This window comes from Engystomops pustulosus, chromosome 7 (assembly GCF_040894005.1).
Source record: "Engystomops pustulosus chromosome 7, aEngPut4.maternal, whole genome shotgun sequence".
Classification (NCBI taxonomy): Eukaryota; Metazoa; Chordata; class Amphibia; order Anura; family Leptodactylidae; genus Engystomops; species Engystomops pustulosus.
In genome coordinates, this window is record NC_092417.1 from 25,308,291 (window position 1) to 25,322,650 (window position 14,360).

Genomic DNA, 14,360 nt, shown 5'->3' on the forward strand with positions numbered 1-14,360 from the left:
ATACAGCCCCCCAGCTTAGTAATATACTGTATTCCATATACATCCCCCCAGCTTAGTAATATACTGTATCCCATATACATCCCCCCAGCTTAGTAATATACTGTATCCCATATACATCCCCCCAGCTTAGTAATATACTGTATCCCATATACAGCCCCTGCAGCTAAGTAATATACTGTACCTGATATACAGCCTCCCAAGCCTAGTAATATACTGTACCCGATATACAGCCCCCCAGCTTAGTAATATACTGTATCCCATATACATCCCCCCAGCTTAGTAATATATTGTATCCCATATACAGCCCCCTCCCAGCTTAGTAATATACTGTATCCCATATACATTCCCCCAGCTTAGTAATATACTGTATCCCATATACATCCCCCAGCTTAGTAATATACTGTATCCCATATACATCCCCCAGCTTAGTAATATACTGTATCCCATATACATCCCCCAGCTTAGTAATATACTGTATCCCATATACATCCCCCCAGCTTAGTAATATACTGTATCCCATATACATCCCCTCAGCTTAGTGATATACTGTATTCCATATACATACCCCCCAGCTTAGTAATATACTGTATCCCATATACATCCCCCCAGCTTAGTGATATAGTGATATATAATATATAGCACCCCCCCAGTATAAAATAATTATGGCCCCATATAATATATACTGAATCCTTCCCCAGTATAAAATAATTATGGCCCCATATAATATATACTGAATCCCCCCCCCCAGTATAAAATAATTATAGCCCCAAATAATATATATAGCATCCCTCCAGTATAAAATAATTATAGCCCCAAATCCCCAAATAAAATATACAGAACCCCCCCTAGTATAAAATAATTATGGCCCCATATAATATATACAGCACCCCCCCTTGTATAAAATAATTACGGTATAGCCCCAAATAATATATATATATATAGCATCCCCCCAGTATAAAATAATTATAGCCCCAAATAAAATACATAGCATTCCATCATCCCCCCCCCCCCAGTATAAAATAATTATGGCCCCATATGATATATATAGCACCCCCCCCCAGTATAAAATAATTATGGCCCCATATGATATATATAGCATCCCCCCCAGAATAAAATAATTATGGCCCCCATATGATATATATAGCGTCCCCCCCCCCCTGGTATAAAATAATTATGGCCCCAAATAATATATATAGCATTCCCCCCCCCCCTAGTATAAAATAATTATGGCCCCAAATAATATATATAGCACCCCCCCTAGTATAAAATAATTATGGCCCCCATATGATATCTATAGCATCCCCCCCCCAGTATTAAAAGTATTCTAGCCCCATATAGTACCCCCCCTCCCAGTATAACATGAAACCTCCCCACATTTAATTAAAGTACATGAAAAATAATAAAATATATATACTCACCTGCAGGCAGCTGCTCCCTCGGCTGCGGCTCCGCACAATGACACAGGCGCCGTGACGTCATGACGCCTGTGTCACTGCTTAGAACGGAGCAACGCAGTGCCTTTCCGGCTGCTCCGCATATAATTCGCGCCTGTGTCTTAAAGAGACAGGCACGATTTATTTAGCTGGTGGGCGATTCGGGCGTTGAGAGGAAGCAGATGCTATCTTTGGTCAAAGCAACCATTGCCAAGGTGACATTCAGTCGTAGCGTTGAGGACCCTCCAGAGTCTACTGACTTCCTCCCTTTCGAATAATTGGCTGCAAAATCAGACAGAGGCCAGGAGATCTTGGAAAGCCAGTAGAAGATTTGGAAGTCAAACCAATTCTTGAAACGTCCAGCCAGGGGTTTCCGGCAGCATTAAATGATGAGGCTTGTCGGAAAGTCCAGGAGAAACAGGTGGTAGAGTCTCCCGTGGGGAAGATTCAGCAGGTTACACTAGAGGTGTGGCCCAGTGACCCACAAGTAATGGTACCCTGTCCGGTTTGGGCAGAGGAATCCATGGGGGATGTAAAGGCTTGCTAGCAGGTTCAGACGGACCAAATGTCCCAGCTGTGGGCAACCCTTCACCCCTTCCGGGAATTGCTCAGCAACTAATCCAGGAGGAACCCACTGGCAGTCCATCACATGGACCCCGGGGACCAAACCCCATCCCAGTTTTCAGCATACCAGACCCAGACTTCCCTCTAGCCTCATCCCAATTAGCATAATGGAGCTAGATAAAGTGTTATCTAACACTACAAAGGCTGCAGAGGAACTCTGGCTAAGTAGGGGGCCAGGCTTCAAACCTCTCTATTGGTTTTGACCAAGCTCTTTGAGTTTGGGAAACTGTCATATTTTAATGTGAACCTGAAGAAATCAGAGATACTCAATATTACCATACCTCCCTCCCAACTGGAAGCCTTAAAACAACAATCTAGATGGCAGTGGCCAAAAAGTCCATTAATTCTTGCGTATGCAACTGCCCCCAAACTCGGCACACTTCCATAAGCTAAACTACAAGCCGCTTCTCTGCCACATTGAAAGGCAGCTAGGACAAATTAAAGTACCATTTTTGTTATGTAGCGGAAGAAAAAACCTAATCCAAACATATATTATGCCACAAATTGCAGACTTACTGCAACTTGTCCCTATTAAGTTGCCCCTGTCATATTTTATAGCATACAGTATGGAGGGTCTTAGTTATGAGGAAAGATTAAAACAACTAGATTTATTTAGTCTGGAAAAGAGACGACTACGAGGGGACATGATTAATTTATTTAAATATATGAATGGTCCATACAAAAATATGGTGGTAAGTTTCAGATTAAATCAAATCAAAAGAAGAGGGGGCACTGTCTCCGTTTGGAGAAATCAAGGTTTAATCACCAGATGTGACAGGGCTTTTTTACTATGAGAACTATCAATGTGTGGAATAGTCTGCCTCAGGCGCTGGTCACAGCAGGGACAGCAGAGAACATCAAAAAGGGCCTAGATGCCTTTTTAAACTTAAATAACATTGATGGTTATGTTATATAGAATTGTTTCCCCTAAATTCCTTCTTCATGCAATCCCTTCCCGTCCTTGGTTGAACTTGATGGACAAGTGTCTTTTTTCAACCGTATAAACTATGATACTATTTCAGAGGCTTTTTACTAGATTTATGTGGGACACCCCAAATCAAATATCAAACACTTTTGTTGAGGAAATTACAAGGAGACATAAATCTCCCCAATCCCATGCTTTACTACCAGACTCTCCAGCTAAATAGGAGGGCCGAGCTACTCACCAATACGTGTAGCAATTTATACCTAGAGATGGAGAGATCCCTACTCAGCACACAGAACAAACTACTTCTATGGAGGGTGAAGGGTAAATATGCTGGTAGAGGTCCACAGTCAGTTTTCCTCCAAGCAATTATCTCAGTTAAAGACACGGTGCAGAAAACTAGAAATTTAAGTACCACCCATCCCCCGTAGGCCAGCCAGCTTTCTCCCATACATAGTGGACACACATAGAATCCCCACCAGTTTGTTTTGGGACAAACTAGGGGACAACAAGATTATAGATGTTTTCTATGTAGACAATCCAATTGAGGATATAGTAGCTTAACTTTGTAACAAGTGCAACATTTCAGACTTCCTGCAACAACATGCCCTCAAACTACTTATGCTAAAGTGCTATACAGGTATCAGCCTTTCCAGCTCTACACAGAATACAGGTGTACACAGACGGCTCAATCCCGAAACGAGGAATTTCTCATATTTTCGCTTAACACGGTTCCTGATGACTATAAACCTAAATACCTGCTCAGTTGGGAGAAGAATTTTGGAGAGGAGCTGTCGGAGAGGGAGGCAAGTATATTTTTTCAAAATTTAATGGGCTCTTTGATGTACTATAACCCAGGAGATTTTCTTCAAACTTCTTACATGCCGATATAAAATGCCTTTCTTCATGAATTCTATTAACTCTAACATCCCGTCAACATGCTGGAAGTGTGGAGAGGCGGACAGCTCACTGCTCCACATTTGGTAGATTTCCCCACTTATTGAACCATTTTGGAATAAAATTGTCTCCAAATTTGATAAGATATGTGCAGTCTGTCTCTGAAAAGATCCCTGGATGCTACTACTATGGCGCCCATCAAGTACTTTTAGACCAAACAAACCAAATCTGAGGAACTATTTCATTGGAGTCAATGATCCAGATGTAGATTTCTCAAGATATGGGATAAATGGATAGTGCATATGAAACAGAAACTAAACTGCAAAATGTGGCAGTGACATAGCGCTGGGTACCGCCTCTCAGTATGGCAGCCCAAGCCCACCCTCTTTTCCCTATTTCCCCCTTCCCCCTGGGGTGGTCTCTAATCCTCCCATAACATGCAATTCTCTAAATGTATATTATAACATGCAGGTTTAACCGAGAGCTAAAATCTCTCGCCCCCCAGATCCCTTACTTCTTTATAGTTGGTAGCCTGCAGCATCTCTGCTCACAATATGCTAGCAAGAGTGAATTAGTGAGTGTCTCTGAGCTCTATGCACCCGGCGTGACTACAGGCTCAGAGCAGAAAGACACAGAAACTCAGCCAGCATGGCAAAATCCAAGATGGCGCCCGATCCTAAAGTCAGAAGTTACAGGGTCATGTCTTGGGGCAACTAAAATTATGCACACCAAGACTGATAGAGACAGGTTGGACTTATATCTGTGAAATGCAGTATTTTTGTTATTAACAGTTAATTAGAGTTAATTATTTTGTTATCCTGAGTACATATAAGAAACTTGTCTTTGTGGGAATACCCCCTTAATGTATGTTTAGCTATTGATTTATTCTAAGCTATGTGGAATACCTGAAGGATGCCGTGGGAATAACAACCTGGTATAATTTACATCAGTGGCCTTCAACCACTGGGCAGCGGCACAAAACTGGGCTGTGGAACACCCGGTCCTAGGCCACGGCCAAAAGACATTAAAGTGAAAAACTCTATTCTCAGTCTGCCAGGAGCCACGGGGAGAAGAGGAACGTCAGAGGTGAGAATAGAGGTTTTTTTTTTTAAGGGTGCATTGCAGCAGACATTACAATGGGGGCTGGTAGTGGGACAATACTATAGTAGCTGAATAGGGGACATTACCATGGGGGCATTTCAGGGGACATTACTATGGTTGCTGGGAAGGAGACAATATTATGGGCTCTGCACTGAGGACATTACTATTGGGGGCTGTGTATTTTTGAAAAGGGATGGGGCCACAAAAAAAGGGGCATGATAATGGGGGCTAAAGTAACGAGAGGGGGTTTTATAAAAGAGAGAATTATAAAGGGGGGGCTACAGTAAAGGGGGAATTTAAAATTGGGACTGCAACAAATGACACATTATATGGATTGGGGTTATATATGGGGTGTTTGCTGGCACACCAGCAAAGTTTTTTGGGTGCTGGCAGTCCCCATATACAAAAGGTTGGGCACCACTGGTCTACATCAAACATCTACTGATGTGGGTAGCGAATCAGTGCAAAGTTAGAAAGACTGGTGTTGTGAAACACTGGACAAGCCTGGATAAACAGCAGCCATGTAACTACTGGAGATAGCTACAATTACACCACCCAAGATAATAATGTTTAGGACTGTATTTTGGGCTGTGTCCCCGCACTGAAAAATTGTTTATGATTATACCCTGTCTATCATGTGATATCTCCTTTATGTTTTATGCAACATAAATTTAAAAAAGAGTTTTAAAACAAAACAAAATAAATTACTGTAAAGTTAGACTAGCCTTCCAGAGATCTAAAGGATCCTCCACTGTGCCTTGAATCTGATGCAAAATTAGGAATCTTCTGTCCAGAGAAGGCATTCCTCGGCACAGTAATGGGTTAATGTTGCATATGTAGCATATAGTAGATTATTCAATACCTTATATACTCGAGTATAAGCCTAGTTTTTCAGCACAAAAAATGTGCTGAAAACCCCAAACTCGGCTTATTCTCGAGTCAAAAAAATAAATATATCTAAACTCACCTTTCCGGCGACCCCTGTATATCTTCTGTGCGATCTGTCCAGCAGCAGCAGCAGGCTATATACACTGGGGCAGGGGCTGGCAGGCTATATACACTGGGGCAGGATCTGGCAGGCTATATACACTGGGGCAGGGGCTGGCAAGCTATATACACTGGGGCAGGGGCTGGCAGGCTATATACACTGGGGTAGGGTCTGGCAGGCTATATACTGGGGAGGCTGTGACCAATGCATTTCCCACCCTCGGCTTATACTCGAGTCAATAGGTTTTCCCAGTATTTTGTGGTAAAATTAGGGGCCTCGGCTTATACTCGGGTCGGCTTATACTCGAGTATATACGGTAATTCATGATTGTGTGTTATACATATATACAATGCTGGCTGCATTAAATATGTTACTCAACAGTCCATACACAGGACACAACTGTCAGTTACTTTCACCTTTGTGGATTATCTATGAAACCGAACAGAAGGGTGCTGAAGTTCAAGCCCAACTTTCCAACTGATTATATCCATCATTAAGTCAGAAGGCCGCATACACATAAGATCATTCGTCTAACTCACTAAAATAGATATAGTTTGCTGATTTGTATCTGATATTTGTGGGGGGCTTTGTTCGGGCTAAGGAAGTTTTCAACAGTGGATTAATTTTACAATCTATTTGTCCAACTTCATAATATTTGTATCATACAGATAAGTTATGGGGCATATCATCCATATATTAATAACCGGGAGAAGTTTCCATTGCTTCATCGTTCTCTACCGAGTGAATTATCTCAATTTCAGGCCATTATTCAACTCCTGGTCCACTTTGGTTGGACATGGGTCGGGATAATTGCAACGGATGATGACAGCAATCAATTGGCAAGTGTAAGACTTAAAAAGGAAATGGAAAAACATGGAATTTGTGTTGACTTCTTAACAGCAATTTCTATAGATCCACAAGCTTTTCCAAAAAGAGACCAAGAGGTCACAAAAATAATCAAAACCTCTTCTGCCAATGTCATTATTTTACTCTGTATGGAGGTTTACCTTTTTGGCTTTCTTGGAACTGGGTCAGTTGGAATTACTGGGAAAGTCTGGATAGCATCAGCAGAAATGGATAGCTATGTTGATCAAAAACATTCTCATTTTGCTAACAAATTTAATGGTTCCTTACTAATAACAATTCAGAAAGGAAAAATAACAGGATTTCATGACTTCTTGCATCAGGCTACAATTCAAAACATGCCAGATAATAAATTTATAATTAATTTTTGGAGTTTCGGTATTGGATGTATAGATTTTCATGGTATTCTAAGCATTCAAGAGAGCTGTGCTAATAATACATTGTGGAAAAATCTTGTGTCACGTGATGATGAAGATATATATAGTTTTCCTTACGCAATTTACAACATCATTAATTTAATCTCAAAGGCATTAAATCACATGAAATTACAGAAACACCTTGATGGACAACTAACCGAAAATCAAATTCAATTATTAAAGCTCAAAGTAAGATGGGGGTCATTCATCTTATTTTTATTTTTATTAGAAGGTTTTGGACTGGGGCTCGGTTTGGCTAAATTTACCCTTGTGGTATATGACAGGTGTTAACTCTTTAAATTGTGCTGGCAAAGTTGCAGTTCAAATGGTTGTGGTCGCACACTGGCACTAAACTGATAGCCACCATTTTGGAGGATTGTCGTTCGCCAATTATATCAGCAGGAGCTACACGGTTTCCAAAATGGTACAGTGCAGAGCACAGGCTACTGCTGTCGTGTGCGGTTTCACAGCAGTATAAATGCCAGCTGTACCTGGTTCATCTGAACCCGATTTTCAGTGGGTCTGTTCATCACTCAATATAAAACATAAATAGGCAGCACCGTTCAGATGAGTAAGGAAAGGGTGTTGTCCTAAATACTGTTACCCAATAGTCCAGTTAATCCAATACTATAATAATTCAATAATAATCCAAAACAATAATCCAAAAGATGGCAGCACTCCAAAAACTGTGAAAAAGAGTGATCTTTATTTAACCTCAGTATTGTCACGGGTGCCCCCGCAATCCATGTCACGGATCCCGGGCACACCCGTGCCCCTCTCTGTGGCGCTACCCCAGCTCCCGCTCCCATTCAGCCTAGGCCCTGCCTGCATCCCGCTCCCTAGGGTGCACATGCGGCGGTACTCAAAGGTTTAAAGTCATGTTTTGAGGCGGGCTCTGGTGAAGACCAGGTGCCACTTAGACATTGATCCCAGGTGTCGGCTAGCACCATCTCCCGTGGTGGTCCAGAGGGTCCACAGACCCAGAACTCTGACAAGTATCAATAAAGATCACCCTTTTTCACAATTATTTGAAGGGCTTCCTTGATTTGGATTATTATATAAATGATCAATGATTATTCCATCAATAGAGGATTATAATATAGGTGGTTTGGGCAGCAGTCTGGGGCCCAAAGCGACTGGGAGCTCATGGTCACCTAAACCAAGTACCAAGATTGAAACTGTGCCTTACAGGTAACAGAAGGACCTCCAGACCTGAAATCTCCCGCCTTTCGCTTCAGACACAAAAATTCTTCAATGCAACATAGTTTTCCAGGCAGGATCTATTTATTAAATATTGAAAAATCTGTTAGTTTAAGGATCTGTTTTGTCACTTATGTCTAGGCAGCCTCTTAATGCCAGAATCGTACATAACCGATAACCTAATGGAGTGCGGGATGTCTCCTAGATCTTTCTGTAGGAGAGGCGGATGTGGACGAGCCATAAGAAAGTTTTTTTCAACAGTTTATGCTGTCTGGGGAATTTATAACCAGTCTCATTCTGTGTCTGATATTTCATTGTATTACAAGGAAGTCATCAACTTGATATAGAAGAAATAGATAAAAACAGAGCCATAATATCATATTTTATTATTGGTTCATTCCATAAACAAAAGACCACAACAAAAACTATGTAAATGATGTGTCCTCTAATTTTTGCCTTTTTAACAGAATAATGGGGGTCATTTACTAAGGGCCCGATTCGCGTTTTCTCGACGTATTACCCGAATATTTCCGATTTGTGCCGATTTTACCTGAATTGCCCCGGGATTTTGGCGCACGCAATCGGATTGTGGTGCATGCACGTGACGGGCGCTGGCATGCCCGTGACGGAAATCGGGGGGCGTGGCCGAACGAAAACCCGACGGATTCGGAAAAACCGCCGCATTTCAGACAAAAAATGTGTAGCGAAAATTACACTTACCTTCACCAGGTATAGGCCGGTGAATTTCAGGGCATTCCAGCGCGCCTCCGGGGAACCTCAGCGCAGCAGCGCCACCTGGTGGACGGCAAAGGAACTACCTTAGTGAATCCCGGCCGGACCCGAATCCAGCGCAGAGAACGCGCCGCTGGATCGCGAACGGACCGGGTAAGTAAATCTGCCCCATTGAGTGATAACCGTTGTGATGTGTTTTACCTCTTATTTTTTATTATTTTCTTCCTCTTCAGCTGAATTATTACCTAAAACATATAACCGCATCTGGTGGAGAATTTTTCCTAAACAATGGAGAATTAGTTGAGGGAAATTTCAATATTCGGAACTTTGTGGCAGACTCCAATAAAACAATAAGGAAACCCATTGTTGGCAGCTGGTCAGTATCATCTTCTAATCAAATCAGGATGAACAATAGTGCAATAATCTGGAATCCAAGTTTCAATAAGGTAGTAATTATTCAATGTAATTTTTTATTGTTTTTCTCTACATATAAGGCATTTAAAGTTCCTCTTGGCTGCAGGCTTCTGAGAGAAACGCTTGGGAACACTTGGGAAAACAGTTTATCACTAGAGATGAGCGAACATACTCGTCCGAGCTTGATGCTCGTTCGAGCATTAGCGTACTCGAAACTGCTCGTTGCTCGGACGAATACTTCGCCCGCTCGAGAAAATGGCATCTCCCGCCGTTTTGCTTTTTGGCGGCCAGAAACAGAGCCAATCACAAGCCAGGAGACTCTGCACTCCACCCAGCATGATGTGGTACCCTTACACGTCGATAGCAGTGGTTGGCTGGCCAGATCAGGTGATCCTGGAATAGACTAGGCCCTGCCTGCGCTGCTCGGATCATTCTGTGTCTGGATGCCGCTAGGGAGCGAGCTGCTGCTGGTCAGGGAAAGCGTTAGGCTGTTCTATTAGAATAGTGTTAGGCAGGAGTGATTCAACAAGAACCCAACAGCCCTTCTTAGGGCTACAATAACGTTATACATTTTTTTTTTTTTATTTGCAGCTAGTACCATATTGTGAGGAATTTGCAGGGGGACTTGCTACCGTTGTGTTTAGCTCTTAGTGACACACATATCCACCTCAAACACCAAAGTGGGACAATTTATTAGGGGTTTGATTTCAATTAGGCACAGTCTGCCAGTTTCTTTTTATTTTACGTTTATTTTTTGATAACTCAGCGTCATCTCATCTGGCATTGCAGTGTGCTTTCATACTTGGCTAGAAAATAGCCATAGGAGAATCCAAACGGCTTACTTAGGCCTACAATAGCGTTATATATTTTATTTCTGGTTGATCTGCTGGTGGCTGGCCTTGCTGTAGTGCATCTACTACCATATTGTGAGGAATTTGCAGTGAGACTTGCGACCGTTGTGTTTAGCGCTTAGTGACGCACATATCCATCGCAAAGACCGAAGTGGGACAATTTATTAGGGGTTGGATTTCAATTAGGCACAGTCTGCCATTTACTTTTTATTTTACGTTTATTTTTTCATAACTCAGCGTCATCTCATCTGGCATAGCAGTGTGCTTTCATACTTGGCTAGAAAATAGCCATAGCAATAGGATAGCATCGTTTGGTTTTAAAAACTAAAAAACACAAAAAAAACACAAAAAAAAACACAAAAAAAAAGTAAAAAAAACCTTTAAGTTATAACTTTCATTTTCAAAATGTTTAACCCGAGGGCTAGGGGTAGAGGACGAGGGCGGGGACGTGGGCGTCCAACTACTGCAGGGGTCAGAGGTCGTGGTCCTGGGCGGGGTGAGACACCACCTACTGATGAGGGGGACGCCGCAGAGCTACACTCCCTAGGTTCATGTCTGAAGTTACTGGGACTCGTGGTAGAGCACTGTTGAGGCCAGAACAGTGCGAACAGGTGATGTCGTGGATTGCCGACAATGCTTCGAGCAATTTGTCCACCAGTCAGTCTTCCACGCAGTCCACCCCTGTCACCGAAATCGGCACTCCTCCAGCTCCTGCACCTCAGCCTCCTCCCCCCCAGTCTGCCCCCTCCAAGGAAAATTTGGCATTTGAACCGGCATACTCTGAGGAACTGTTTTCTGGACCCTTCCCACAGTCACAAACCACTTGTCCGGTTGCTGCTGAGCAATTTTCCGATGCCCAGGTTTTCCACCAGTCGCAGTCTGTGGGTGATGATGACCTTCTTGACGTAGTGGAAGAAGTGTGTAAAGAGGTGTCCGATGAGGAGACACGGTTGTCAGACAGTGGTAAAGTTGTTGTCAGGGCAGGAAGTCCGAGGGGGGAGCAGACTGAGGGATCGGAGGATGATGAGGTGACAGACCCAAGCTGGGTTGAGAGGCGGGGTGAACACAGTGCTTCTGAGACGGAGGAGAGTCCTCGACCAGAACAGGTTGGAAGAGGCAGTGGTGGGGCCAGACGGAGAGGCAGGGCCAGAGCTGGTGCATCAGCGCCAAATGTGTCACGTAGTGAAGCTCCCGTGGCGAGGGTTCCCGCGGCGAGGGCTAGATTTTCAGAAGTGTGGAGGTTCTTTAAGGAAACACCGGATGACCGACGGACTGTGGTGTGCAACCTTTGCCAAACCAGGATCAGCAGGGGTTCCACCACTACTAGCTTAACTACCACCAGTATGCGCAGGCATATGAATGCTAAACACCCCACTTAGTGGCACCAAGCCCGTTCACCTCCGGCCGTGCACACCACTGCTCCTTCCCCTGTGTCAGCTGATAGTCAGCCCCCTGCCCAGGACCCTTGCCCAAAAACCCCATCGTCGCATCCACGAACCTCCACAGCATCCACCAGCGTTCAGCTCTCCATACCCCAGACGCTGGAGCGGAAAAGGAAATATAATGCAACCCACCCGCACGCCCAAGCCCTTAATGTCCACATCTCCAGATTGCTTAGCCTCCAGATTGCTGCCTTACAGGCTGGTAGAGACCGAGGCCTTTCGCAACCTCATGGCGGCGGCCGCCCCTCGCCCCCAGCCGCCACTACTTTTCCCGATGTGCCGTCCCAGCCCTGCACCAGCACGTGTCAGACAACATCATCCGTGCCCTGACCAAGGCCGTTTCTGACAAGGCCCACCTGACCACGGACACGTGGACGAGTGCTACCGGGCAGGGCCACTATATATCGCTGACGGCACATTGGGTTAACTTGGTGGAGGCTGGGACCGATTCTGACCCTGCGGCTGGTCATATACTGCCGACGCCGAGGATTGCGGGGCCTACCTCGGTCCAGGTCTTTCAGGCCTACTATGCCTCCTCCTCCTCCCACCCCTCCTCCACCTCCTCCTCCGAACTACCATCCGTGGGCATGGCGCCATCAGTCGCTAGCTCTAGGCACAGCAGCAGTGCCGTCGCTAGGCGACAGCAGGCGGTGCTCAAACTGCTGAGCCTAGGCGATAAAAGGCACACCGCCCAAGAACTATTACAGGGCATCACGGCGCAGACTGATCTGTGGCTGGCACCGCTGAACCTGAAGCCAGGCATGGTTGTGTGTGACAACGGCCGTAACCTGGTGGCGGCTCTGCAACTCGGCAGACTGACACATGTGCCATGCCTGGCCCATGTGTTAAATCTCATAGTTCAGCGTTTCCTCAAGACATACCCCAATCTGTCTGATTTGCTCACGAAGGTGCGCCGCATCTGTGCGCATTTCAGGAAGTCCAGCACAGATGCTGCCACTCTCAGGGCAGCGCAGCGCCACCTCCAACTGCCCGCTCACCGACTGTTGTGCGACGTGCCCACGAGGTGGAATTCAACATTAACCATGTTATCCAGAGTTTACCAGCAGCGCAGAGCGATTGTAGACTGCCAGATGTCAACTTCCACCAGAACTGGTAGTCAGGTCAGTCAGCTTCCTCAAGTCTACAATGAGGAGTGGACCTGGATGTCTGATATCTGTCAGGTGCTGAGTAACTTCGAGGAGTCAACACAGATGGTCAGTGGCGATGCCGCCATCATCAGCCTCACCATCCCGCTGCTTGGCCTGTTGAAAAACTCTCTGATCAGCATGAAGTCGGAAGCTTTGCGCGCGTCACAAGAGACGGGGGAAGAAGATTCCCTTGTTGATAGCCAAAGCACCCTCAGGTCTGTTTCTCAGCGCATATCGGAGGAGGTGGAGGAGGATGAGGAGGAAGAGGAGGAGAATGTTGGCGAGACACAAGAGGGGACCATTGTTCAGTCCTTCACTGTTCAGCATGTATGGGCAGAAGAAGAGGAGTTGGAGGAGTTGGAGGAGGCGGAAATGGACATTCAGGCCAGTGAGGGGAGTGAATTCTTGCGCGTTGGTACTCTGGCGCATATGGCAGATTTCATGCTAGGCTACCTATCCCGTGACCCTCGCGTTCAAAGAATTTATTCCAGCACCAATTACTGGGTATTCACTCTCCTGGACCCACGGTACAAGCAAAATCTTTCCACTCTCATCCCTGGAGAGGAAAGGAGTGTGAGAATGCATGAATACCAGCAGGCCCTGGTGCACAAGCTGAAACAGTATTTCCCTTCTGACAGCGCTAGCGGCAGAGTGCGTAGTTCTGCGGGACAAGTAGCGAGAGAGAGTAGGCAAGCAGGCAGCTTGTCCAGCACTGGCAAGGGTACGCTTTACAAGGCTTTTGCCAGCTTTATGTCACCCCAGAAAGACACTGTCACCTGTCCCCAGTCTCGGCAGAGTAGGGCTGATCTTTACAGAAAGATGGTGAGGGAGTACGTAGCTGACCATACTATACCATCGTCCTAAATGATCACACAGCTCCCTACAACTACTGGGTTTCAAAGCTGGACATGTGGCACGAACTGGCGCTGTACGCCTTGGAGGTTCTTTCCTGCCCTGCCGCTAGCGTGTTGTCCGAGCGGGTTTTCAGTGCAGCTGGTGGCATCATCACCGATAAACGTACACGCCTGTCGACTGACAGCGCTGACAGGCTGACGCTTATTAAGATGAATAAAGCCTGGATTTCTCATAATTTCCAATCTCCACCAGGTGAAGGAAGCTCAACCTGAATAATTTATGCACTGCTCCTCCTCATTTTCCTCCTTCTCCTCCTCTTTGTACACTAAAGCAGAGGAAACTGGCTATTTTTTGACAGGGCCCACTGGCTCTAGCTATAGTACTCTATGCATTTAATTTTTCTGGAGGGCCACCTACCCGGTCCTCTGTTTTAAACAATTTTTGGGACTGCCACATACAGGCACTCAATC

General features: G+C 45.1%; 1 protein-coding gene across 1 annotated transcript in view; it reads left to right on the top strand.

Annotated features, from left to right (window-relative positions):
• LOC140070116 (G-protein coupled receptor family C group 6 member A-like) overlaps positions 1–9,708 on the top strand; it is a 48,423-nt gene extending 38,715 nt beyond the window's left edge. Inside the window, exons 9-12 of the mRNA XM_072116449.1 lie at positions 6,637–6,813; positions 7,360–7,437; positions 9,414–9,556; positions 9,675–9,708. Of these exons, the coding sequence (XP_071972550.1) occupies positions 6,637–6,813; positions 7,360–7,437; positions 9,414–9,556; positions 9,675–9,708 (432 nt within the window). The remainder of the gene's footprint in view (positions 1–6,636; positions 6,814–7,359; positions 7,438–9,413; positions 9,557–9,674) is intronic.
• The last annotated feature ends 4,652 nt before the right edge of the window (positions 9,709–14,360 follow it).